The 27,138-nt window shown below is 38.5% G+C and overlaps 1 protein-coding gene across 1 annotated transcript; it reads right to left on the reverse strand.

Moving 5' to 3' along the window:
* Positions 1-153: 153 nt before the first annotated feature.
* Positions 154-27,057, reverse strand: TM9SF2 (transmembrane 9 superfamily member 2). The gene is given in 22 exon segments (XM_040567705.1): positions 154-1,539; positions 6,124-6,168; positions 6,171-6,294; positions 6,890-7,001; positions 7,991-8,184; positions 9,676-9,836; positions 10,470-10,526; positions 12,659-12,706; positions 12,709-12,777; positions 13,019-13,151; positions 13,282-13,390; positions 13,484-13,563; positions 14,136-14,247; positions 15,153-15,221; positions 15,223-15,275; positions 16,764-16,893; positions 21,608-21,735; positions 22,372-22,399; positions 22,401-22,460; positions 23,544-23,611; positions 26,921-27,010; positions 27,013-27,057. Coding segments are annotated over 22 exon segments (1,983 nt in total). The 3' UTR covers positions 154-1,471.
* Between the last annotated feature and the right edge of the window lie 81 nt (positions 27,058-27,138).

The following is a 27,138-nucleotide window of genomic DNA, read 5'->3' on the forward strand; positions in this document are numbered from 1 at the left end:
ACATCTGAACACAGCTGGGGATGGGGATAGACAGAACGTGAGAGAAGTGTGGTTCATCCAGGAGTGGTTATGGAGCACAACAATTGAGGAAACATTACCTGAAGTACTTACATGCCAACTTCTAGGAGGTTAATAATGACAAGTTACCTTAACCAAAGATATTTTTATTGGGTTCAGTATTCAATCATCATTAGGTTAAGGTCTTTTAGAAAAGCAAACCAGTAAGGATGAAGAAAGCAACCTTATGAATGACAAGTGATACATGATGATTAATTTTAAATAAAATTTTATCAGGCTTGTGAAAAAATGCCAAAAGCCAAATCGTGTTTTGAATCTAAATTACTGAACAAAGTATGAATAAAATATTCCATTTTCAAAAAGAGCAAATACAGGTTTAATGATAGTCACCTGAAATTGGCTTTAGTCTCTTAATATAAGGCAAAAATAGTAATTTGCTTTTATTTTTTTTTAACCTACATCAAGTACAACCGGCAATAGTTGCCATATAGAATATGCATCATCAAGATCTCTTGAAAGCATGACCAGCAGAGGATGCTGACTCATGCATTAAGATCTTCTCAACATATTGACAATTCCACAGCAGTCTCTGGACTGGGTTAAGTACCTAGGTTAAGGACTGAAACAATGCTGTAGAGGTTTTTGGCAATGTGTGTGTATAATTTCGTTCTCACCTGCCACAATCACATTGTAGCGTTATAGCCATGTAACACAAATAACATGTCTTGCAGACCTAAAGGTGTGTCAATACACATAAAACACTCTATGCAATCTTTAAGCATCCCTCTTCAATATAATTGTATTCACAGATTTTTATGAATTTATAATAGGTAATGACCCACTGAAGACATTTTTACAATATTTATTAGATTATGAATTTATAAATTCAAGGACTCAGAGGCACATAGTTTAAAAGGCCAAGAACACTGAAACTAATGAAGTCACAGAAATCAGAATATTTATGGACATAATACCAGTAAAAATAAAAATCACATCCAAACTAAAAGCAACACTTCTTAAGAGTCATCCTTCAAAGTTAGCGTAATAAAAAGTTCTCATTTCCCTCAAAGAAAAATAATTCATCCCACCTACCAAGCTAGAAAATCCTATTTACAGTTGTACTTTAATCAGAAGTATCATTAAGTTGTGTAATACAGCCACTTCTATTCTGCCATTAGAATTTAACATTTCTTTTGAAGTATAGTTGTATTTACAATGCATAAATATTGTAACTGATCTTCATTAAGATCTGAATGAAAACAGGTTGTTAAGTCACAATACAAACGTGTTAGTGGAAAAAAGTGTTTGGGGTAGCTGCATATTCAGTATCATTCTCAAAAGAATAGGAAGCCAATACTTCTGATAAAGCTCAAGTTCATTGACTAGACCAGGTCTTTAAGTTACGTTAATGAAGATTAAACCTCTTCTGTGTTAATTCTTTACATTGGTTTCTTCAGTCAACTTTCACCACACTGTAGATTTTGGTTACAAACCAAAAGCATGCAAAGAATCCAATTGTCCCTAGAAAAAAAAAAAAGGATACATTTTAGGAAACCTTATGCAACAGATGAATTTTTATCTATAGTTTATGTATCAGGACTTATATGCAATCTACTATCTGTAGTCTTCAGTACATCTATCAAATAAAGTGATAGACAGAACCTGGTCTTCATAGGCATCAACTACTATAATAAAGTATTTAATTTTCACAATCAGAAATGTATAATCTGAAAGACTCATTTTAGGTTGTGGCATTTCTTTTCCTACATATTTGTTCTTTGTTGTTCTCATTATTCCCCAGTCCAACCCCTGCATATTGCTCCATTTCACCCTTCTTCAGTGACTAATCACGAACACTTTACCTGAGCTGCTCAGCTGGTTGGAATATTGTTGTAAATTTAATAAACCAACTAGATTGACAGCATCAAAAGAAGTTCACGTATCTTAGGTGTATTTTAAGGTCTTGGAGAATTAGAGCACTACATTTATTTCTGCATAAATCAAGTTAATAAAAAATTAAAAACATGGAGCAGTTCTAGGCAACTTGTATGTTCTATTGAAAACGTTACATACCTTAAAAATAAACGCTTTCTGAAGTACATTTTCACTGCTTAATGCATAAGCAAACCTGAACTGAAATTTAAGGACAAAGACTGTTTCCCTGATAATTTTAGCTGAAGGAGAACTCGTTCTGAAGCTCCAACAGATAGCTTTTAACAAAATATTTTTTTGAATGCAAAATAGGTAATGCAGTTGGACTTCATTAATCTAACTGTATTGCTTCAAAATGCAGCCTCAGTCAGAATGATACTGGACTTAAAAGCAGCTCAGAACAGCTGTTACAGGAACCTTCACTTCCCACAAAAACTAGGACAGGAAAAAAGCATTGAGGATTATCTGATTTTTGCCTGACTACCTTTTATAATGTCATCTTCCAAAAAATCACCTTTATTTAAGATTTGCTAAGAGGCACAACAAAAGTTGTGTACTAACTTATTCAGCATACAAGCTTGTAAGGAACCATGAATGATATCACAGTGATTTTTTTTTTTCTTTCACGCTTGCTAAACTACTGATGTTTAACTGACTCATTTACTATGATACGTAGTTGTGGTCCCAGCTGTGAATCAAAGATTTGTCATGTAGCTCCCGGTATTTTGCCTGCTGAGTCTGATCAATGACCTGGAATGCAGTATGGAAGCAAGTGCCTGAAGCATGTGTTACACTGACATAGCAGCAGGGCACCATCAAAAAACCCTTCCTGATACTGACAATTTTTAACAGATGAGTAAGCAGCAGCAGAATAGATTTGATACAACAATTATGATCTTCTCTTTTTAGCTTCTTTATCATCCTGACACAGGAAGTCAGTTGCCTTTAGGAGCAGCTTTTGCTAAATTGCTAGTATGGTTTTTCATATAATAATCTGGAGAAGAACTGCCTACCCCTTTAACCTGCCTCTAACTTTTGCTATGAAACCTTACCTCAAAGCATTTCAATGAATCTCAGAGAACTGAAAATATTCACCTTTGAATGCAATTAGCATGCCAAGCTAAATGGACAAAAATATTTTTGGATGTTAAGAAATAGGGCTGTTCTCTCGAATTATGGGGTAATTTGCTCTTAATCTCATGGGAGGTCGATAAAAAAAATCATTAAGCATACAATGCTTCAAAGTTCTAACCGTACGGTTAACTTTGCATATTCTCCCCCAATTTCAATACAAAAATTGAAAATTTCTAAGAGCTTAAACATACAAAATACAGAAGTTTAGCTTGAGTTAGACATCATGACTTGTATCTCCACTGTCCCAATTACATACGAATTGCTACTACAGGAATCATCTGAAGAGGGTGGAGAGCAAACACCGCCTCTTCTTTGCATCCTTGTGAGCCTATCCCGAAAAGGATTCCCCAAATTGACTGGCAGGCACTGCGCAGCCCATCGTTAAGAGTCAATTGAAAGTGAATGTGTGAGCAAAGGAAGAGGGAGCACACTGGACACATCTTAAAGCCTCTAGAAGATGTCATGCGACATGACTGGCTTGACAGAACAAGTGCAGTGAAACATGGAAATTACACGTGTAAGGTGCAGAAAGGCAGCTAAACCTAAAGCAGGTCTCAGCACAGAAAATTCACTGTACTTCCCTCTATCTTGTATGCGCACGCTCCACAATTAGTGCATGCATCCAAAGTAGAACAGACTGAACAAAGCACACAGGGTAAATGCAATTCTGGTTTTAGCCCAAGCTGTTCACTATTATGGCAGACATACCAAGTATCTGCTAGAAAAGCTAGTGAAACTGAATTAACTGATCTTACCCTTACACAAAGCCTGCTTATTTTTTCACGTTGCTTTGCGTTTGCATCACATTTAAAATTATCTACATAGAATCATAAAATCATTTAAGTAGAAAAGACCTTCCAGATCGTCAGGTTCAACCATCAACCTGACCTGCTTAGTCCCAGCACTGAGCCACATCCCATGGTGTGTCACGTTCACACGCCTCTTAAATATGTCCAGGGATGGGGACTCTACCAAATCCCTGAGCAGCCACTTCCAAGCTTGATGACCCTCTCTGTGAAGAAATTCTTCCTGATATCCAATCTAATCCTCCCCTGGTGCAACTCGAGACCGTTTCCTCGCATCCTATCACTTTCGCCCTATCACTTTATCATCCTTTCACCTAAGATGAGAGACCAACACCCTCCTCAATGCAACCTCCTTTCAGGTAGTTGTAGAGAGCAATGAGGTTTCCACTCAGCCTCCTCTTCTCCAGACTAAACCACCCCAATTCCCTCAGCCGCTCCTCATAGGTTTTGCTTTCCAGTCCCTTCACCAGCCTCACTGCTCTTCTCTGCACATGCTCAAGCAACTCCACATCCTTCTTGTTGCATCCTTCTTGGAGCGAGGGACCCAAAACTGAGCACAATAGTTGAGGTGCAGCCTCACCAGTACTGCATACAAGGGGCAATCATTTCTCTAGTCCTGCTGGCCATTCCATTTCTGATGCGGGCCAGGAGCATCAGCATACAGCAGTACACATTTATTCCTAATTGAACAACCATACATTCTTAAATTCTAAACGTTGATAAGACTTCTAGAAAACCCAGATCAGAAATAAAGGTTAAGAGAAAGTCAGAGCAAGAAATCAGAGTGGGAAAGGAAGGCGGAATCTCTGATCTAGGTATTCAAAACAGCTTACTAATCAACACACAAAATAAATAAAAATAGAGATGATGTGCAGTTTGCAAAACTTATGCAAGCAAGGCCAAAATACGTTAGTCTAGCTTTTAAAAGCTGCATGGATGTAAAACCACATTTGCAACACAGCTGTTCAGAAGGGTTTTATAATGTTGCATTCCCTACTTTTTAACAAGCAATAACCCAACAAACATGTAGTTTGTTCCTTTTCATCATCTATGTTCGGTTGTGGACCAGAACTGCTTTCATATTTCCTAAGTTGAAGTAGCGAGGTCTTTGAAATTACTGTTTGGTTATTCTTAAAATAAGCATAATTCACAAGTGTCAGTTCTGTTTTCCTATTGGACTTCTTTTTCCTTCTCCTCTGTGCTATGTGGAACACTACTTAAAATATAGTGAGATCTGTATTAAAAGCTCTGATTGCAAGCCATTTGTGTTCCAGGAGGCCTCAAAACACAGCCTTTATAGCTGTATATATAAATCCAAATCAAAGCTTTTGGAATCATTAGAGTTCTTCATAGATGTGGAGCCTGAATCATTTAAAGCATAGCTCAGTTCAAAAATCTCAAAAATATTGTTCTGTAGGGTATGCTGGAACAGAATTTAGTATTTTAAAATACTTTTAGGAATTGGCAGGTGCTACCTTTTTGCATGACCTTGGAAGGAGACTTCTTGCATCCTCCAACCCCAAACAAGGGATAAGCCTATCTGACTGAAGATTCCTTTTTAGTACTGAAGATGACAAAGGGAAGGTTTTGTCACCTCAGCTGACATACTGAAGAGGGAATTGAAGCGCAATACTTACGACAGTGCTTTCCCAGAAACTCCACAGTAAAGATGACAAGGTTCTAATAAAAACCGTATCAAAAAATGATTAAGATCTCCTTCCCCTGCCACTTCTTAAATGCAACAGGGGAACAAGGTAAAAAGTTGCAGAAGAGAGCAAATAGGAAAAAAAAAAGTATTGTCAATCTTTATTCCTCTTTCTTCCTTCCTCTTACTCCACAAAAGCTGCATTTTTTGCTTAAGTGCCACTGCAGCTTCAGACTTGATGTGCTTGAAGTGCATCTTCAAAAACAATTAAAAAAATATCAAAAGTTTAAACACACAACTAACATAGGAATGAAACTGGAGAAATATTTATCAAGTTTAAAGCTTTCATATTTCAAAATCTAAATGTAGGCACACCCTCAACTTAGCAGTCCAGTTTTGCCTCAACCTTATTTCATCTTTCATTAGAATTTGTGATGACAGAGTTGAGAATGAAAAAAAAACTAGCTTGGCAAAAATCAAAGACTACATATAAATTTCATTCTGTATCAAGGTAAGTTTTGCCAAGGCTTCTCCTACACAAAGCTAAAGGCAGAGTCAACATTTAAAATCAAGGTTCAATATACTTACCTGTGAAGAGGAAGAAGATCAAAACCATAATCATGGTATAACCAAATACAAAATGGTGCTAGCTGTTCCTGTGATTTGCAGTTTTGAGAAAAAATAATGTATTGCATATATTAGGAAATAAACTGCAGTGAAACCACTCGTGAGAAATGAACGCCACTGCCAGTGATAGTCCTAGAAGTGGTGGGGAGAAAAAAAAGTGAGTAATATTTCATATGCCTGTAGTACACTGACCCTGTTTACTGAATGCAAAGCTACAAGTGAACTGTTTTCTATTATCACTTTATCCAAAGCGAGCAGTTTTTAATCTGCAGAAAATGCTATATGTAAAAATCAACACTGCTCTAACTACATCATTCACAACTAGAGATAAGAAACATAAACATCAGTATCAACTAGGTAGAAAACTTAACGCCCAAATAAGCCCGATCTACCACTGTGAGCCAGGAATTTTTTTCCCCCTTCTGGTTGGACACATGCAAAAACACTTTGACTGAGGAGAGTTAACGGATGGATCAATCTTCAGAATACAGGAAGTTAGACTCTGACGATATATCTGACTTAATGGTACTCAGTGTAGGGTTCTATTTATTTATTTACAAGCTTCGCCAAAAGTAGCTTGCTTCACTTTCTAAAGTCATGGTTTAAAGACACTTAGTAACCATATTTACGCTGATTTCTGTAATACTTATTTCCAATTACAGAAGCCTTAACTTTTTGAAGCATCCTTAAGCAGTATTAAGTATGAGTACTGATGAATACTTCTTACCTCTGCACATAGATGGAAGTAGCAGAGCAATATTGTGGCCTCAGACATGTAATAACCAAAATTAATGAATACCAGAAACAGGAAGCCAAACATGTAATACATCTGGTGAGACCTATAAAAGTTTCCAAAAAACAAAAGTTTGTGATCAACTCCGTGCTAATATTATTTCTTCCTATGCAGTAATATCACCTTCATCTCACATATTCCCTTTCTTATTGAGGTACTTAGTTGTGTGACCCTACAATTGACTTATTTGTTTTCTAACTGAAGAACAAGAGCCACCAGCTCAGTCTGAAAACAGTGAGAGAACAAGCCCAAGGCGTCCTCTGGTGTTTGGGATTTTAGGGAAAGAACTGACTGGACATATGAGTTCCAGTGAAGTCAGCTTGACCTCTTCAGCTGACTTCAACAGAACTTGGATTTCACCTCACATTTCAATCAAAGGGCATGAGCTGCAAAACAACAAGAAATGTCAAATGCTTTAGCCATGTATGCTGAGTAGAGGCACCTATTCAAGGTTCAGAAACAGTTTAAAGATATCCAATAACTAAACTGTGCCAGAAGGAAGACAAACTCCTCACAGTAGATTAGTTTGTCAGTGTGCTATAAGCTCACTGCAAAATTCACTTACCCTGGACTAGTTCTTGGTGCTTTATTTTTAATATTTAATAAATTTACTCACTGATGCCTTTGAAACAACAAATTTTTGTGAAATCTTGTTTTTTCTCCCGGAACAGTAATACTTTCTAGCCCAACAACAATAAAAAAACACCCAACACCCTCAAGTCAATTTTAATATGCTTACTCCTCTCGAGTTATATGCCATACGTCAGCTTCAGAGCCACTTCCACATCAAGCCAGAGGAACAGGCGTGAGAACCTAGCTATCTGAATACTGTAGGTCGGCTATAAGCTGCTAAGCGTATCACAGCCCCTTCTCTACACCCCTCGACAAACAACACAGGCACTGAACATCTTCTAAACCACAAAACGCTAAAAATATGTTAACATTAATTTTATTGAAACAGTATTCCGGTAAGTCTGTATGCCTCAAAATCAGTCAACACCTCTTGAAGAAAATAAGCTTTCACAGTGAAATTACAACTTTTGATGACTGAGAAGGTTCACGTAGGTTGTAGTTAACTTACCAAATACTGTCAGAATGAAGAACAACTGTATAAAGATACACCCAAAAGGCAGAATCCCTCCCATGATAATCCCAGGTAATGGTTTGTATAGAATGATTGCTCAGGACTGACGAGGAATTTGATTCGTTGCGAACAGGGTGTTCAATAGCTTCAAATGAAAATAAGAGATTGCTGAATAAATAACAAGTCAAACTACAGCACCACCCTTTTTGCTTTCTTTTGAAATGAGTGCTGGACGGAAGTCTTTTTATTTTGAGTATGCACAGGCCCACCTACCACTATGTTTGCATTTTCTACCAATCTAGCAAACAACATTTGCAAGGCAAAACAGCTAGAAGAGTTCTTACTGAGAACATTGCAACGGATGTTTTGGGCTTCCCTTTTTACGGTTGTCTGTGACCTGTGACATAGCTTGGAGCTCTGGAGCTCATTTCTCACTTTTCAACTTGGGAGTGGTGGCAGCGCAGACTTTTGGTTTCTCCTAAAAATCTCTGTAAGATGGTTTCAGGATTTACTCCAAAATCACATTAGGGTAAACTTACAAGGTGACAGAATTCAATCTGGCAATTAAATCCTAATTTCAGCTACTTGCTGAAGTCAACATGGCAGGAAAAAAAACTGAAGGCAGACAGATGCATACTTTGCTATCTTTCCCTTTTCTTAAAGATTACCATCAAAAGCATCAACAATTTTAGCTCAGTACTTGCTTTCTTGCTTTTATTTTAACAGACTTGTGACACATTTCACATTGCCTTACAGCTCATCAAATCCTCCTTTGTTCAAGGAACTGTCTCTGTACAATGCGGTTGTTTGTTTTTCTCTGGAATTTTAACCTGGTTATCAGGGGAAAAACAACACTGATTGTGGTTAAGAAAAATGGGCTAAGTACAGCTGACTTAAAAAGCCTCCTAGCATACTTAAATTTTCTCTGAAGGCATTGCATGAGAACTACAGAGAGATGGAACTCTGGCTTCCTGTATAGGAAAAAAACCCACAGACATGGCTGAACTTAAAGACCTATAAGTTTGTGTGGCACAGCAAGCCACCTTTGAAGCAAAAAGGGAACCACCCATTTCAACATTTAAGGTTTGGTCACCCATGTCACAAAGAACCCTCATCTAGGTAAGAGATTTATTCAGTTTAGGAGGAAATCCAAATTAATTCAGTTAGTGTCTGCCAAAAAGTGATAATCATTTACAGAACACTTAGATGAACAGGATTTCACAAGTCTAGCAACTTGATCAGAAAATATCCTTCTGAAGTCTCGGCGTAGACAGGGGACAGGAACAAAAAACACGGGGAAAAAACCAAAACCACACAAGTTGCTTTTCTTTATGCTTGGCTGGTCAACAAAATTTTTGGTAATGAAAGAAATACTAATTAAAATAAAGAATGCCCGGATTATTGTTTTATCTGGAGCAGTTGTTCATGATCAGTTACAATGATAACTCTAATCACTGCAGAGAAACACTCACCATCTGAATATCAAAGTCTTGGAATAAGATCAAGTACGTAACACAGTTCTAAAGCAACAGACCAGAACTGGAGCTAACAATACCAACTAGCTTAGGTTCTACCTCAGTTATAGAACGTACAGTGATTTTTTTATATATATATGTATATCAAGAAAAACACTTACATTTTTCTTAAAGCCAAAATAGGCACCAATAAACGTCAATGGTACAGATATGCAAAACCAGAGAGCCAAAATAGCAACCAGAGTACCAAACGGAATAGCTGCTGAAGAGCCTTCTCCCCAGAGAATGAGGTTCATGATAAAAAAATCTGCAAATACAATTCTGAAAAATACATAACACACTTAAGGCACAGAAATACTCGTTATTTAAAGGCATTAACAAAACAATAGCACCGTACTACGATTTTAGTGTAAATCTGTTAAAATCAGTAGACAAAAAAAAATGAAGAGGTCAAGCTAGCAATTCTTTCATAATTTAGAGGGACTGGACTCCAGCAGGAGCTGACGTTCCAACTAAGCAGTTTCAAATATATGCTTGTCTTAACTACACTTCAGGGTAGGACTGCTTGCTGTGATTAAGTAGAAAGACTTAACGCAGTGGTTATACAGTATATGACACCATAAAAGACCAACTACAGTGTGGTCAGAAAGATAGCCTACAGAGTGAAAGATAACAATGAAAAAGTATGCCTGTCTAAAACTTAGTAGTATTACACTGCTCTTTTTTAAAATCAACCTTTTCACATGGTGAGAGTAAATAAAAAGCTTACATTAAAAAAATTAAGTATATGTCATTAACATAGTCATCCTTGTCAAATGTGCCTTGATATTGTTATACCTTCTGGAACAAAGGGACAACATAATAAGATTTGCTTATACAGCTGAAGCTTGAAAATTATCTATGCATGTCAGAGAAGCAATTTAATTCTTTTAATCGTGGTTATATTCTCAACTTACCCAACAAAGGAATGATGTCAGCAGGACATTTGTTTTCCATTTCTCACCTCCAAATGCTATATTAAAACATTTGACATTAATCAAAAATGCATTAAGCTCACAACTATTAATTTTCCAGTCCATTTAGATGTTATTTAGCTTACAAGTACTCAAATATTATGTGCTATCATGCTCAAATTTCAAATACTAAACTAAATCTTTACTAATAATAAAACTAAATTCCCTCATCTTACTTCTTAATCACAGAGCTTCAAAGGAAAGAAACACTCAGACCAATGACAGGAGAAGGATTCAAGTAAATAAACCGGGCCTCTGAGCACTTTATCATAAAAGGAAGACAGATTTGCAGTACATTTAAGTCTTTTAAAAAAATGTTCAAAGTTCTTAATCATTTCAGGCTTAAGTTTTCTAGCATTTGACCGCAGGTTTTATTAGAAAAAAGTGAAAAGCAAGCTTAACTATTTTCTTGAAATAATTCTCACCTAAGAATCTTAGAAGAAAGTTAAGACTAATGCTTACAGGAAGCAACGATGTTCTCTTAAGTCTTAACAGCATTATGCACTGGTGATACCAAAAGACCAAGGACAGCTTTATTAAAATCCTTACGAGCTTGCAGTACACTGATAGAAATTCTAGTCAGAGTACTTTAAAATGAAAATAACCCACTGGAATTCAGTGAAGCTGACAATTTCATCTGAGCAGTGCCACAATGACATGCTTTTTTATTTCGGGAATCAGAAATGATTACGGCTAGAATGATTTTAATTAAGTTTCTATTCCTTCCTAAAATCCTGATAGAACACGGCACTGGTAATTAACATTAACCAGTTATTTTCAACTCAGGCTCCACTTTTTAAATGCAACGTTGAAAAAAGGTTTAAAACCAGGTATCTATTCCAGCTGCATTTTTGCTTTACATGTCTTTCAGCACTTTATTTGCATACTGTAAGGAAAAACATTTGTGTTGACATGCTCTATATGGGGCCATAGAGCATGGCCCTCTATACAGGCCACCATTTGTTGTAACAAGAGCATGTCTGGAGTAGTCACTTAATGTCTTACTAGTTAAACTAAATAGTCAAGTATCAACTAACCTCACAATATAATAGGAGATATAGCTATTGTTAACAACATCCTCACAAAGAAACAGGACTCGGTTCACCATTAACAAACTTCAAAATACAAATATACAGCATGATATACAGAATACTACTACTTTCAACCATGTCTTTGGTCCTAAAGTCTCCTTCCATTTAAGTCTAATCGGCCTGAAGAGAAGTTCACTACTACTTCACTACCTTTGTTGAAAAAATTCCCTACAAAATGAAAACCCTCTTCCCCAGTGGTTGTTCGCATATGAGCATTGTAAAAGCACCAGAAGAAAGTAAAGAACTCCAATGCCTGTTGCCAGATTCAAATTCAGATATAAATTCTCTCTAGCACTATATGTTCAGTACTAAAATAGTCCAAAAGTTCCAGCTTGCTCAGTCATGAACAGTCTTGTACTTTAAGTAAGGTAATTAAGACAAGATACAGAATGGCATGTAAATCCTAAAATAAACCAGAGGGTACAGGAACAAACTATTTAAGGTTAGTGGGCAGGCCTTGAAATGATGGCTAGCTGAAACGAGTTGAGGAAAACAGTATCAACCAACTACTGGCAGGTGCCCAAACACCACTGGGTTGCCACAGCTACAGAATATCTAATAATTCATCCCCACCTCCAGACCGATAAGCACCATTCTCCCAGAAATGGCACTAACAAAAAAGAGATGACAAAAAATTTAAGGCATGCAAGAACAGAGGTTCACCATTTGGAAAAAAAAGTGTTACCAAACAACATCGACAGCTACAGCTAAAAGCAATTTAAGGGTCCCCATTCCTCAATCCATAGGAAAACACAACTACTAAACTATCAGCAGTAATTAGTATTAGTAAAACTGAATTTGTTCCTAATTCCATAAATACATAGCAGCAAGAGCAATCCAAGGCCTCTAGGCATGATCACATCAGGACTGCTTTAACTATGTCATATTCTATATGTATTTTCTGTTACGGTAAGTACATTTCTCCATCTTCCCTGAGGTAAATTACAAACCATAACATAAAACAAACAAAGAATTGGTTCTATGATGATAATTTACTTTAATGAATGTCAGCTCTGTCATTTTAAATAACTTTTACTTACATTTGTAGAATCTGGCAGCAACATAACCTGCTGGAGTTCCAAGCAGCACCACAAAACTACAGCACAGGTCATAAGAGCTCCCCGGTTAGCAGGTGACAAAAATCCCAGGCAAGCAAAAACTACAAAGCAGAGACGCACAATTTCAGAAATTAATTACACGTTTGACTTCAAGCCAGTACAACACTCAGTGTACATGGACTTTACGATAAAAAGTTGTACATCCGCTATCAGCTCAGCCGTTTTTAATCTTTGACTTTTAAGAGATTTCTAGACAAAACCATACTGTTATTTTAATAGTACCATGCAACCAGCAGTGAAAAGCTCTCTACTAAGCTAATTCCCCCCAACTTTGTTACTTACACAGCGTAACAAAAGTCATTATTAAGATCTGTGTGCCAGAGCCAAGAAAAACAGACAACAGCATTCCTTTTCTTGGGGGCCTGAAAATATCACCATGAACCAGCTTCCAGCCAAATTCTTCCTGAGCATCCTCCTGTTAGGGAAACACATCTATTTTAAGATGCTAGATTGCTTCAAAAATAGCAAAGATCGTCACAAAAACACTTTTAGCTGAAAATAATACATAATCCAAATGCATTTTAGGATGCACGTTTCAGACTTACGGTAGAATCCATCTGATTGTATCTTGCAATGTCTTTATGCAGTGTCCTCAGCATAATCATAGCTACCATTCCAGACAGAAAAAGGACAATCACCAAGGAATTCATAATGCTGCATTGGTTGAAAAAAACAGTAAGTCATTACTCAAATTGCAAGGTAAAAACGGTTCATTACAGTACAACTGAAGATAGACTTCCTTCTCACCTAAACCACTGAATGTGAGTGTGAGGCATGGATTCCAAAATATAATCCCATCTTGATGCCCACCTTATATTTTTTTCTTCCTTAAAGAAAAAACACATCAGTTTCAGACCTAACCAGCGCCCAGCTAAAATTTAAAGTTGATTATCATACAAAGCAATCTTAAATACCATGATCAATTTAAAAAACAATGTTGCGTTGATCAGAATACCTCAAAGACTGTGTTTCTTTATTTTTTTCCAAAGTAAACATGAAAAAAATAGAGCAAATCAACCTGAAAATTACTATTAAATAAACCATAAACACCAGTGTCAATGAATAAAGATGGCCAGCTGTTTTTCTGACAGGATGCTATTTCAGTATTTTATAACAACAAGAGCAAAAGCACTTTCCAGTAATTTTTTTTTCCAGACTATCTAGACAGACGTGGAAAGAGTGATTCTTTTAAAAGCCACATATATCTTTTACAGGGTTTGTGGGGAAGTACGCAAAATTGTAAGGCATATACTTAGGTCCCAAGACACTGCCAATATTCTAGTTCAAAGTTTCTAAAATACAAGTTTACTATTCTGAAATCATTTCAGCTGTCCGGCTTTAAAACTCTTAATACAAGTTTATCTTAAGAGGCAACTACCACAAAAAATTTTCCACTCACTTGAAAAGAAACTGAGTATGTGTAAGCAATTTTGACTTCTCCATTAGCCTTATTACTTATATCCATAGAAACTCCTGAACAGTCAGGGTTGTCTGGATGAGTATGCTTGTAACTGTGGGAAGAAAAAACACAGAAAGAGTGCTGCTTCACTAACAACACTATTAAAGATATCATTCATTCATCTTACACAAGTATCAGTTTCCTACACAACTTTTCTCTCACATATCATAATATACAGTATATATTGTTGTTCTTAATGCCTCATAACTGTCAGTTCATAAGGAACGCGTCACAAGCAGAGAACTTTTTGACACCTGAACTTTTTAAACAAACATCGTCTCTTCTAAAAAGAGAACTATAGAATAATTCACTCTCTAAAACAGAATGCTATCAATTAAAGAAGTGTGAATACTGCCAAGAACCTCCAAAACACAAAACGTTACAACAGAATTACTAACTTCTGCCAAATAGGTATCAGGGAAAAAAAAGTCCTTTCATCATGAAGCTGGACCAACAATGCAACAAGCTCAGTTATATCAAGATGACAAGAAATAATAAAAGCAGACATCAGTTGTGGAAAGGCCACAGAGACACGAGAACAACTGACTAGTATACTTGAGAAAACATCGCATTCAAATCCCAACTGCTGAAGACATCAAATGTTGCACTCTGATTATTCCTGCCTCAGGCACTGAAGGCTTATTCTGTCACAAGACAGAATGTTCTCCAGTAGGGAAGGGAGGGCTGCTTTACTTAATGCACACTGTTTCCACCTTTCATTTTATCTTTTTCCATCCAAATAGGAAATTGTGCACAAAGATCTCTGGAATTCAGAACAAGATGACATTAGACTGTCCTACATTAGACTCTCCTACATTAGACTCCATCAATCAACAGGAACGCTAAGCCACACGTCACATACCTGAAAACATTTCTGATTAGCAACACAACTCCAAAACAAAGCATGTATCTCAGGATGGACCACTGTTTGAGGACAACTTAGTTCTGAATACTAACCTTTTTGGTTCAAGTTTAGCAGCAACAAGTCTTGCTCCCAGAGCTTCATTTTCCACAACATGGTAATATTTTTATGTCAACATGATTGAAGATATAAAAAGTATCTTTTTCACGAAATTCTGACTGGAATGATTAAAAACATCAATAAGACATACGAAAGCTTTACGCAGAAACTTACAAAAAGTAATTTTAGACTGCATTCAGATTTCTTGTCATGAAGTTCTTTACAAGATGAATGCACAATTCTAGGAAAACAGACAAAAATTAATGCTAAGAACTACATTTTAAGAGCAGAACTTCACTTTGGATGACTGAGGAATCGAGGATGTTACATTTTATTCAGCTGAAGTAGCAAACTGAATAGATAGCTATGCAACAACTTTCATAACCAGAAGCGTTTCATAAACAATTAGCTATTTTAAAACAGCGTGTATTTCTCATAGATTAAACCAAACCTTTCAAGACAGACAATGCAAATAATTGCTGTCTGTGACAGAACCGCTTCCACGTTTGAAAAATGTGCGAAGACGCACTGCAAGCAGCAGCCAAGAACTCTGAATAGACATTTCCGGTGATGGGACATATCAGTTTGAAAACTAGTCCATTAAACAAGTTATTAAATCAAAAGCTCTACATCTACTGAAGTTCTCCAAGCACTTCTCCAAGGTTCTGTCCCTACCCCCTTTCTACAAGAGGCCCTAACTATAAGGTTGCTTTTATAGATAGTGTTCTTCTACAGTCCTTCAATTACTCCTTCAGAGACTATTTTCCTTTTTACTAAAAAACAAATATTTAAACAAGGTGAAAAATATTGCCAGATTACTTTTTAGATTGCAATTGTGTTTCGAGAAATATATTTATAAAGAGTGTTTGAAAACAATTCATTAAGCAGGAAAGGAAACAAAAATAGCAACTGACAGGAACTGTCATCTTTGGTAAGTTCCATGACGTGGTAGGTAAAACCAAAAACCTGTTTCAGGTTCTCGGTCAACTCTCCATGGAAGAGGTCTGGGGAAATCTGAAGAGACAGTCTAGATTTCCTAATGCATTCTTATTTCCATAATGCTTACAGTGCATTTATCTGAACCTCCACCAGTTAATCCAGAAGACCTGTCTCTCCCAAGAGAGGCTTAATTCACTCAGGATTCTTATATTTTGCCTTCTTTTATTAGCCCATATGGTTTTAGGGAAAACAATCCTTCAAGAAGTATTAATTTCCATGCAGAGATACAAACATGTCTATGAAAACACTTCTATCCCACAAAAACGTGAAGTCCAAGCCTTCAAATGTTTACACTTCATAGCCAACAAAGGACAACACATTTTTCCTCCTACACCCTTCATATATACTAAGTGCCATGCACCTTCATCTCCTCCCTCTATCTTTTTGAGCCCTCCTGTATTACGCAACAGAGGAAACAATTCCTAGATAAACCTGGATGAGAGTTACAAATTGCAGTATGTGCAGAGGTATCAAAGCACTTGCCTAGATTTAGGGAACAAGCATTCTTTAAGATAATGAAGACTCACCATAGAAATATGATATAGAAGAAATGCAAGTTTTTAAATTAGCAAAGAGAGGATACTGAAAAAACAAACTCATAAACATACGTTAATAACACAGGCATCTTTCGGACGGCCATCTTCTGTAATATAACAGCCAATGGGAAAACCAGGATTGCAGAACCGCTGGCCATCTTCAACATCATAGCACCAGGTCACAGGCATGTTGTCCACAATCCTGTAAATTATACAATGACATTTCACAATCTTTTAACATATATAGTGTAATGCAAATAAAAACAAATTCATCTAACATTGCAATATTCATTATTGGAAGACTAACGATAAGAATAACATTTATTCCAAATTTTAAGCCACAGAATCCAGAATCATACCGCAGACTGCCACTCTAATTTCCAAATTAGATATAAGCATGTCACTGTTCAACCTTTTTTCTTTCAGAAAAGAATTTCTGCAGAAGGTGGGTAGAAAATAGGTAGCTTACTCGAAAAACATTCCATTTACTGGATTAGATTCTCAAGCCCCCTTACATATCCATAGCCCAAAACATAAAGCTCTTACACTGAAGATATAATTAACTGTTCTATTATTTTTTTTTCCTGGAAAAATAGCCCAAATCATACATTAAAGCAGCTAAAATGAACTAGATAATTTCAAATTTCTTCAAGACAAAACACACACAAAAAACGTGCTCACACACTACTAATTCTCCCATCTTTATCATTGCTCCTTAATTCCAAAACATATTTTTATTTAGATTGTTTAAAGTTTTATTTTGCATTAAAGTACAAGTTTTGGGGTTTTGTTATATGTGAATTTCTGACCACTGACCTCAATTGCTGTTCCCCGAGAGCATGTAATATTTAAACTAGATGGTTTACACAAGCAAAAAATTGTAAGCCACCACACCACTGCATGGTGCAATGTTTATCTGCTGCATTTATTACCATCTCTTAAGATTTACATTATCTACAAAGTCCTGAGTCCAGTAGGTTTACAGTTCAGTTTCAATGGAAAATTTGTAGAACTCCAAACCTCTATGAGGACTCGCAGAAATTCACAGAATGGTTTGGGTTGGAAGGAGCCTTAAAGATTACCCAGTTCCAACCCCTCTGCCATGGGCAGGGACACCTCTCACCAGACCAGGTCGCTCAAGGAAGGTCACATCCAACCTGGCCTTGAACGCCTCCAGGGATGGGGCATCCACAACCTCTCTGGGCAACCTCTTCAGTGCTTCATCATCCTCATAGTAAAGAATTTCTTCCTAATGTCTAATCTAAATCCACTTTTTTTTTTTTTTTTAAAAAAGTTTAAAGCCATTACCCCTTGTGCTATCACTTCAACTCCGTGATGAAGAGTCCCTCCCCAGCTTTCCTGTAGCCCCCTTTAGGTACTGGAAGGCCACAATAAGGTCACCTCCGTGTCTTCTCTTCTCTAGACTAAACAACCCCAGCTCTCTCAGCCTTTCTTCACAGGAGAGGTGCTCCAGCCCTCTAATCATCCTTGTGACTCTTCTCCGGACTTGTTCTAATAGGTCCATGCCCTTCTTATGTTGGTGGCCCCAGACCTGAATGCAATGCTCCTTATCCACTGAACATCAAATCAAATTCCAAACATCCATCCATCCAGACAAGGATGTTGCATGGGACCATTACACAATAAATTGTAAGACAGTAAGAAACAAATATAATCCAACATGCTACAAATAGTACAAATGTCAAAAACAAAGATAATACTTTTAAACAGAGAAAGACACTCATCATGTTTACATCTCCCTTTGTAGAAAAAAAAGTAGTAAAAATGTGTTTGTTATGAAGTGTTTTAACCAGCTGAAAGATAAACCCAAAAAGAAAATCAGAGAAGATTTAAAATTCATCAGCTACCCTTAGAGCATCATTAATTGCTCCAAGATATGTTTTTACAGGTCTATTAGTAAAGGACACACATGAAGACATGGGAGAACAGCTTTTTGTGCATTGCTAAACCAAAAAAAAAAGACATCCCACTGAAACTTAACACTACAAGTTTTTGTAAACTTTTCAAGCTGCTATTCTTTACAATTAAATATCTCACAATTACAACCACTAGGCTACTAATGTTAACAAATACCTGATAAAGCCTCATAGGTACTTCTTAATACCTAATAAACCACAGAATTATTACTTCAGACAACAACAAAGACCTACTTAAGGGACTACTTAACATAAGGAAGTCTGCATCATCTCTACCGTTAGCCAACATACAGAAATAAGCAGCAATACTGACTCATACTGACACAACGGAAAAAGTTAAGAAAAGTCCTTCCAAAAATACGATTTGAAGGTTCTCAGACTCCAGTCTCTCGCAGAGCTGTAAACAGCAGCAGCAACAACCAAATCTGACTTCACCATGCTACTATGGGGCACAATAAAGATGCTGATTAGGAGCTATTCCAGGCGCAGATTCATTACAGTTGGTTCTTATTTGGACTCTTACTTCCATAGTGTATGCCAGAGGTGGTTCTGGGTTTTGCTAGCACCTTCATTTCATAAATCAAAAACCAGGTAAAGCATTAACCTATTGCAAACAACTTTGGTTGGGATAAAGGTTTTCCCTTGCATCTTCTGCAAAGACATCCTAAGCTGCCTTCAAGCTGCAGGGCTGGCACAAATTGATAATTTAAGAAGCAAATCATTTTTCACAGTTAATCTTCAAATTTAAAATGACGTGAAGAGATTATACACGAGGAGCAAATATGCTCTACAGCAGTTCTTATACGTCTCTCAAGAACATCTGGTGATGAACATTGTCAGCCAAGACATCAATCGAGCTGTTGAGTTCAATTCGGCATGTCAGTTACTAATCTTATTAAGTGGCTGTTAAAACCTTAGAAGTACTTTGCACCATCTGTGTTCCCCAGGAATTTTATGACACATGGAAAGCCTGGTAATAAACCTCTACTAAATCCTCACTTGTGCTACCTTGCCAATCCCCATACATCATAACCCTATACCACGCCCCTGGACTATGCCACCATTCATCACAAAATCCAGCCACTTCCACTCTGCAGAGCTGTGGTTGAGGGGGGGTACTATCATTACCATAACAGACATAAACAGGGATTCTTCATGCCACTGGTTCTAAAGTTCCAGGGCAGAGACCTAGCACTTCTCCCATTTATTTTTTCTATTAAAAGAACCAAGAATCTAAGAACACCGAGTGCTCTAAATTTAAAGGGAAGTTTTCCCACCAAAATGGAACTACATCTTGCTTGAATCAAAACAGCTGGTGTGTTTACATATACTTTTTAGCCCGTACCAATAAGTATATTTGTAAACCAATGAAATCAGAGGGGGAAGAAAACATTCTACAATAATTTTGTGTGATTAGCTTTTACAGTTCTGTAAAAAAAAAGTTTCAAAGAGTGAAAGGGTCACAGCCCTGGGAAATTTTTCGTTTACATGAATTTTCATTTATACAATAAAACATACACAAACTTTAAAGGTTAAGCCTTAGGCCACACCAACATGTATCAGTGAAATTCGAAGTGATGCAAATATTATAAGCGCATGCAATATTTAAAAGGAATATAACCAAACGAAACATCTTTGAAGCTTCCCTTATTTCAGCACTAGACATATACACTCCAAATCAATGCAGAAGTAGCTGCACCTTTCAGAGCTTTTATTTAGTCCCTGGTTCACTCATGTAACACACAGCTATTATCTGCAAACCACTCTCACCTAATCTATCAACTTCCAACTTCGACAATTTTCAAGAAGTTTCCAAAAAGATTTAATTCAGTGAGCCATCGTCTATCCCTAAGCATGCCACATCAGCTTCCAAAAACAGCAGGAAAAGCACTCACTGCCTAGCCACTATGGGGGCTGCATTAAATACAAAGAAACAATGTGGAATTTGAGAAACATTTAATGATGGAGGCAACATTCACCATCTCACCCGCATTTTTACTAATAGATGAAAACATTCCGGCTATAAATGTCTGGGCAATATTAGTTACGTTCATGTATTACTTCCGAAGACATGACAAAGTAAACAACTCTGACAATTTAATGCTGAAGTTGTTCCTTCTACGCTGGTACCCAAAGGCTGCTATTAGCACAGAACACCACTATACAAATACAGATAGCATGGATGGATGTTCCTAACGTCAAGACAGAACCTGTAGATAGATAAGTGTTTCCCAGCTCTTGCATACCAGTGCAGAGCATAGGTAAATCCTAACTGAAAACGAGCACCAGATTCGTCATACACCACGAATGCCCTGCCCCACCCCCTAACGCCTATTAGAAAAGAACCTCAACATCCAAGCAGAAACAGTCGCAGCATGTTCCAAGGTAACCCAGATGGTATAAAAACATTTGTTGCAGAGGGACTGAGGGAATAGAAAAGGACCAAGTGTTTGTGTTCCTCAATTTTATCAAATCATCGTCATTAGCCACCATTCACTCGCACATCCTATAAGGAAAACACACTTTGCCTAAAAAAATTCCTCAGAACTGTTGATCCCATCTCCCAGACACAACACTCCAAGGAGAGTGCAAAGGCTGTTGAGAACAGAGGCAACAAAGCAACAGAACGGAGGTGTCTCAAGAACTTTCTCAAACTCAGGCAGGATTACCTTCTACATTTACAGGTACAAAGAGTCAGCAGTATTTTACAGTAAGCAGACAGGCAGCACAAAAATCACACACTATATTTGGAAACAGATTTGCTTCCATGAGATAAGCACTCTTTCCTGGTGCTTGCTCTCTTCAAGCAAAAAAGAAATTAAGACAGCAAACAAAACAACTCTTGCAAAAACAGCAGGGTAATGGATTTAGTGCAAATACCTACTGTTGAATCTGCATTAATATGCAAACACGAAGCGATAAACTAAATTAATTATCACCAACATAGCCTCACCACTTTATGAATCAATATCAACTTACCAATGATGTTGATAATTCAGTAGCATACTTTTTTTCAAAAAGTCTAATTTCTGCTTATCTTCTGGCTTTTTGGTATCATACGTCTTTGTACAAACAGATTTACATGTCTCCTTCTTGTTGAATGTGAACTAAGAAAATGAAATACATATCAGCAAACAAATTATTAAAACGGTTGTATAATTTCAGAACGTAACAAGTTTTCCCACATACATTATAACTGTCTACACACTAATATAAATAGAAAACAAATTATCGAGACAACATATTAGCATTCCAGAGGAGGATTTCATATTGGCATGTACAAGATCAGACGAGGGTTTTTACAGAAGTACACTGTTAGATCCCTGCACTAAGAGTTACTTGTTATCAATTAAAATCTTTTATTCTGCAACAGTTCAGTGGACAAATCATTTGACCTCACAGCAGCAACACTGTCCCAGGCAGATTCAATAGAGAACTTTCCCTCCTACAACATGCGCTGGAGAAAGTGAGAGTTTCAGACAAGCTGGCTATCGCCACTGATGATTCTTCTGCTATACAGCTGCAAAACATTCAGACCTCCACAACGTATCAGGCCAAAGCTTCATGATGCGAGGTATAAAGCTACAATTAGGTTAAACTGACATACTTCATTATGTGGAATTTCAGATTTTGAAGTTCTTTGAGAACTTTGAGCCCTCGTGAAGAGGATCTTCGAGTTTCTGATCTCCTTTGGTTACATTAGAACATAAGTATTACTACAAGCCCCTTGTCAGAGAACAAACCCTGTAAGGAGACGTTCTATCCTCTCTCCAACACTTGACCAAGGTTTTCAGAGGGACGCTTCTTTCCTTCTGCTTGACAGAAATCAAACCTGAGTTACAAAAAAAGATAGGAAACAAAGTGTTTGCAGATGCAAGTGTTAAACCCCATACAGTGCCCCCAAATCAACACGCTCATCAAAAGGAACTATACAGTTTTCCTTCCAGACAACAGTTTCTTACTTGAATATACAAAGTGTAAAACCACAGGCCCCTTTGGGGCATGGGGGGTTGTTACAGGACGGGACAACAAAACAATCACATCTCTTCATCAGCTATTTGGGAACTCTGTACAAACAGGGTAACACAAAAGTTTCTTTGAGTTACAAGTTTCCAATTTGTACAGGAATTTTAGCCAGGAATTAAGTCTTCACATAGAGTTTCATGACAGTCGTGAAAGAAAAGGACATAAGCCAGATTCTTGGGGAAAGAAAAAAGTAGACAGCTGCTTTACAGTAAGTGCCATTAAATAAACAGGTCATTACACGTTCATTCATCAAACCTTTTGATAGCACAGCCTCCAAGTTTTTTTCCCATCTAATTGCAAATATACCACGTTTGTGTTCATTAAATCACAGATATAACTAGTGCTTGATCTCTTCAATACTAACAATCAAAGTATTTTTCGAAGCAACAACTTTACATAGTTGTACTAGGCACTGACATGTTTTGTGCACTCTTATGATGCGTACCAAGAAAGCACTTAACAGCTCATTAAGACAACTGATGGGAAGTTCACACCTCGTTACCACTTCATTCGTTTGGCTATAGGCTCCTAAAGACAGCAGTAATACTTTGATCTATAAAGTGACAACCAATGCAGAAGAGTAAATATGGATGTAAATATGGATGTAACATTAAGTTACTCTAAGGAGTGATTTTCGACCTACATGAGAGCCTATGAATCCATGCACTACTTCTAGAGAACCTGCAAAGAAAACTGAGAAACAGGAAGCAAAACAAACAAGCAAAAAACACATTCATCCCCTTGTTGGAAATTCTAGAAAAGAAAAAAATGGGCATTCCTCACCGGGAAACTACCATATCAAGACACTGATAACACTTGAAGATAAAATAAATTTATCTTACTGGAAGAACTGACACCTAAAATGGTCTAAAGAGCATGATGTACTTACGCAGTATATTCATAGGGAAGGACAGACTCTACAGAGTCAAGCCTGTTCACAAACAGCTCGATTCCAGACTGCAAGAATCAAGATAACCAGTGGTTATATTTCAACAGTTCTGACATACATACAGATGTGTGTTTATACACAACGTGTAAAAAGTAAGGTAAACAAAAGCCTCAAGCTGAACATGTAGGATTTGTGCAACTGTACGTCTTGAAATGCAGAATCTTGTACAATGAATAGTATCTGCTGACACCGTAAGTTAAACTATCTAAGCATCAAAAAACCAGACCATATGACAAAAACACTGTGAGGCTAACGTAAGAATTCAAATCACAAGACAGAAAGTTTATCACAGTTGCCAGTGTTTTAGTTTAACATAGTAAGCTCAAGCTGTATTGGTCATCATCATAACTTTTGTGTAATAAGTCTTAAAAGGGCATGGATAAAAGTATGGATGAGATCAGTCCTTCTCCAGTAATCAGACTGGTGCACAATTTTCTTCATGTAGCAACTGAAAACTCAACGAGGGGGATTCAAGCAATGTATTCAAACTGATGCATTATCTTAAGTTTCAATAGAAGCTCTTTCCAAAGAGAAAGCAAGGATATCCACATTTACCTTCTCATAAAAGTTTATCAATAACTCCAAGAAATTCTGAGCACGAACCTGAAATGCTGTGGTTTCAGACTACAGTTTGGTAGTCTGAAAGGGAGCAAGACCTCTCTCTTTCAACAGCAAGCCATCTATTTTCTCACCTGAATCAACAGGAGAGCCTTTCCTCCTTTTGAAAAGTCACCTGCATTTAGCCAAAACAAGAAATTCTGGAGAAATAACGTGGAATTGATCACACGTCTCTGTAGCTCAGACGCTTCAGTCAGGTACACCGCACCTGTCCACATGCAAGTCAGGATGCGGTTCCAGGAGAGGCAGGCAGCTGAGAGCTCTTACGTTGACTCACTAAGTAAACACATGTTACTGCTCCTCTTTTCTCTGCCCTAAGCCATGCCGACCTGCTGCTTACCCGTGGCTCGTGCTCTCTTGTCACACCTCTGTAAGCTGCTGCAACTCACTAACACTGCTGAAAACTAGCCTGGTAAAAAGTTGGATAGTCTCCTGCCACGTTAATAAGCTCACGTAAGGACTTAACAAGAAACACAGCTAGAACAATGCAAAGGAAAACACCACATTACGCTGAGAAAGACAGAAATGAAATTTCACTTCCAGCAGCAAGGAATTAGACTGCCTCTGCTGCTCACAGAACCATGGCCTTAGATTACCTACTTGAAATTGCCAGAGAAAAATTACTTGAACGCTCCAATTTTCCGTAAGAAGTTGTATTGGTTTTAAATGACAAGGTTTTGGTAGCAGACAGGCTGCATCCTCTGCGAGCAGAGCCCAGCAGCTGCCCCATGTCAGACCAGAGCTGGCTCCAGACAGCTCCAAAGGGAGCCACTGCTGGCCAGGAGCAGGGCTGCGGCCTGGAGGAGGCTGCGGCCCATGGAGAGCCCCCGCAGGAGCAGGCCCCGGGCCGGAGCTGCAGCCCGTGGAGAGGAGCCCACGCAGGAGCAGGGGTCTGGGGGGAGCTGCCGCCCACCCGTGGGGGACCCGTGCTGGGGCAGTTTGCTCCTGGGGGATGGACCCCGTGGTACGGAGCCATGTGGGAGCAGTTCTTGAAGAGCTACTGCCTGTGGGCAGCCCCCGCAAGAGTTACTCATTAAGCCTGCACAGATCGCCTTCCATTTCTGACAATATTCCAACCAGAAATAGGAAAAAGCAGCCAAACTGAGTTTGGCCAAGCAGGTTAGTTGACAGCTTAGGGGAAGGTGGAAAAGTCACAAGTCTTGTCATCCTTGTGCTGCTAGCTAGCTGCCCCACTACCAGCATCACATCTCACCTCACCTAGAGAGAGCAGGGGGTCCTTACAGAAGGTGACAGACAAATGGGATCTTTTGCAAATCTGGTCTGGGGACCTAAATCCTCACGTAAGGGAGAATTCCATGTTATCACTGAAATGACAATCCTAAGAGCTCAGCTGGAACGTGGGAAAAAATAAGGAAGCTTAAGGAAGCTTATTCAAGGAAGCTTAATTTCACCCACTTACATGAATATTATGCTATAGCAGTGATCTGATCGCTTATTATCTTTTCCTCACCAGTCACTGGACTAAATGGAGGGAATTATATTTGAGGAGCAATTTAGACTTATCTGTATGCCTATGCCTCACTTAGTACATAAATTGGCTGGCATGGGGCAGAGGAATAACAAGAGGTGGCTTATCTCAGAAACAGACTGTCACAATAACATGCCTGTTGAGGTTATCCTAAAACGTTCAGCTGGCCAACAGTGGTAGATTCACATCGACTGTCTCATTTCACATTTACAAAGTGATAAACTCTCAGGATAGGGATTCAAATATTCTGCAGACAATGCATAAAAGAACAAAAAAGTAAACACGTCTGAGAGAGACCATTGCATAGATGTCTCAGGCTGGATGAAAAAGGCAGCAGGCAGCATGTTTTATTTTACTTAAAAATCTTCTGATGTAATCCTAGCTTGAAACAGGAATAATTCAAACACAGCAACGTTTCTGAGGGATGCTCTGAAGAGGAACAAACTGCAGCTGGGAAGTCTTAGCCTGTATTTAAAGAAAAGTTTCCCTAAGAAGGTAGTACAGCACTGTAACAAGTCGTGCACAGAGATGGTGGATGTTCCATCCACGTAAGTTTTCAAGGTTTGCTAAACAAACAGAGCTGATCTGGTCTAGTGCTAGCAACAGTCCTGCGTCAAGCGTGAAGCTGGCTTATGGGACCTCCTGAGCTCACTTCCTAACTGTTTCTGGAATCCTATAAAAGAACATCCCCAGAGTGTTTCGATACTACCACAGAAACAGCATAGAAACAAGCGAGGAAACCCATGGTTATGCATTTAGTAAGGATTTAGGTGGTCTGAATCGAACAACACAGTCGAGAAAGAAAGGGAAACTATAGCACGAAGGCCCTAGCAGCTGATAAAGTCAGAGGAAGGTATCTACCACAAGCACATGATTTAAAGAGACCTTCATCCCGAGGAACTGGGGAACACTGTTCCATACGGTACAGAAGCTGAGCGAGCAGAAAGCCTGTGGCCATTTCCAGCAGCAATAAGACAGCGTACGCCATAAAAGCTACCAGTCTCGAACGTTTCTGAAGGAATGGCTAGGTGTAATTTCCATCGGGGCAGAGGAAACTTCTGAAGCAGGGGGGCAAAGAGGGCTTTGTGCACCGAGCCCCGTCCCCCAGCCCCCTCACTGCCACCTAACCGCGCGATGCCGGCGTGACGGGAGCTGTAACCCCCCCCTCAGCCCCTCCCCGCTCCCACATCGTCCCCCCCCCCCCGCTCACCTTGCACTCCGCCGTCTCCCTGTCGGCCTCGCAGAAGTTGACGGGCGCCAGGCCCGGCAGGTAGAAGGCGACCGCGAGGGGCGGCGCAGCACGGCGGCCGACAGCGCCAAGGCGACGAGGAGCGGCCGCAGGGCCATGGCGGGGCGGCGGCCGTTAGGGGAGGGGGTGACGGTTGGGGGGGGGGGGGGGCAGCGCGAGGCGGGGCGCTTCCCGCGGCA

This window comes from Cygnus olor, chromosome 1, assembly GCF_009769625.2.
Source record: "Cygnus olor isolate bCygOlo1 chromosome 1, bCygOlo1.pri.v2, whole genome shotgun sequence".
In the NCBI taxonomy this organism is placed as follows: domain Eukaryota; kingdom Metazoa; phylum Chordata; class Aves; order Anseriformes; family Anatidae; genus Cygnus; species Cygnus olor.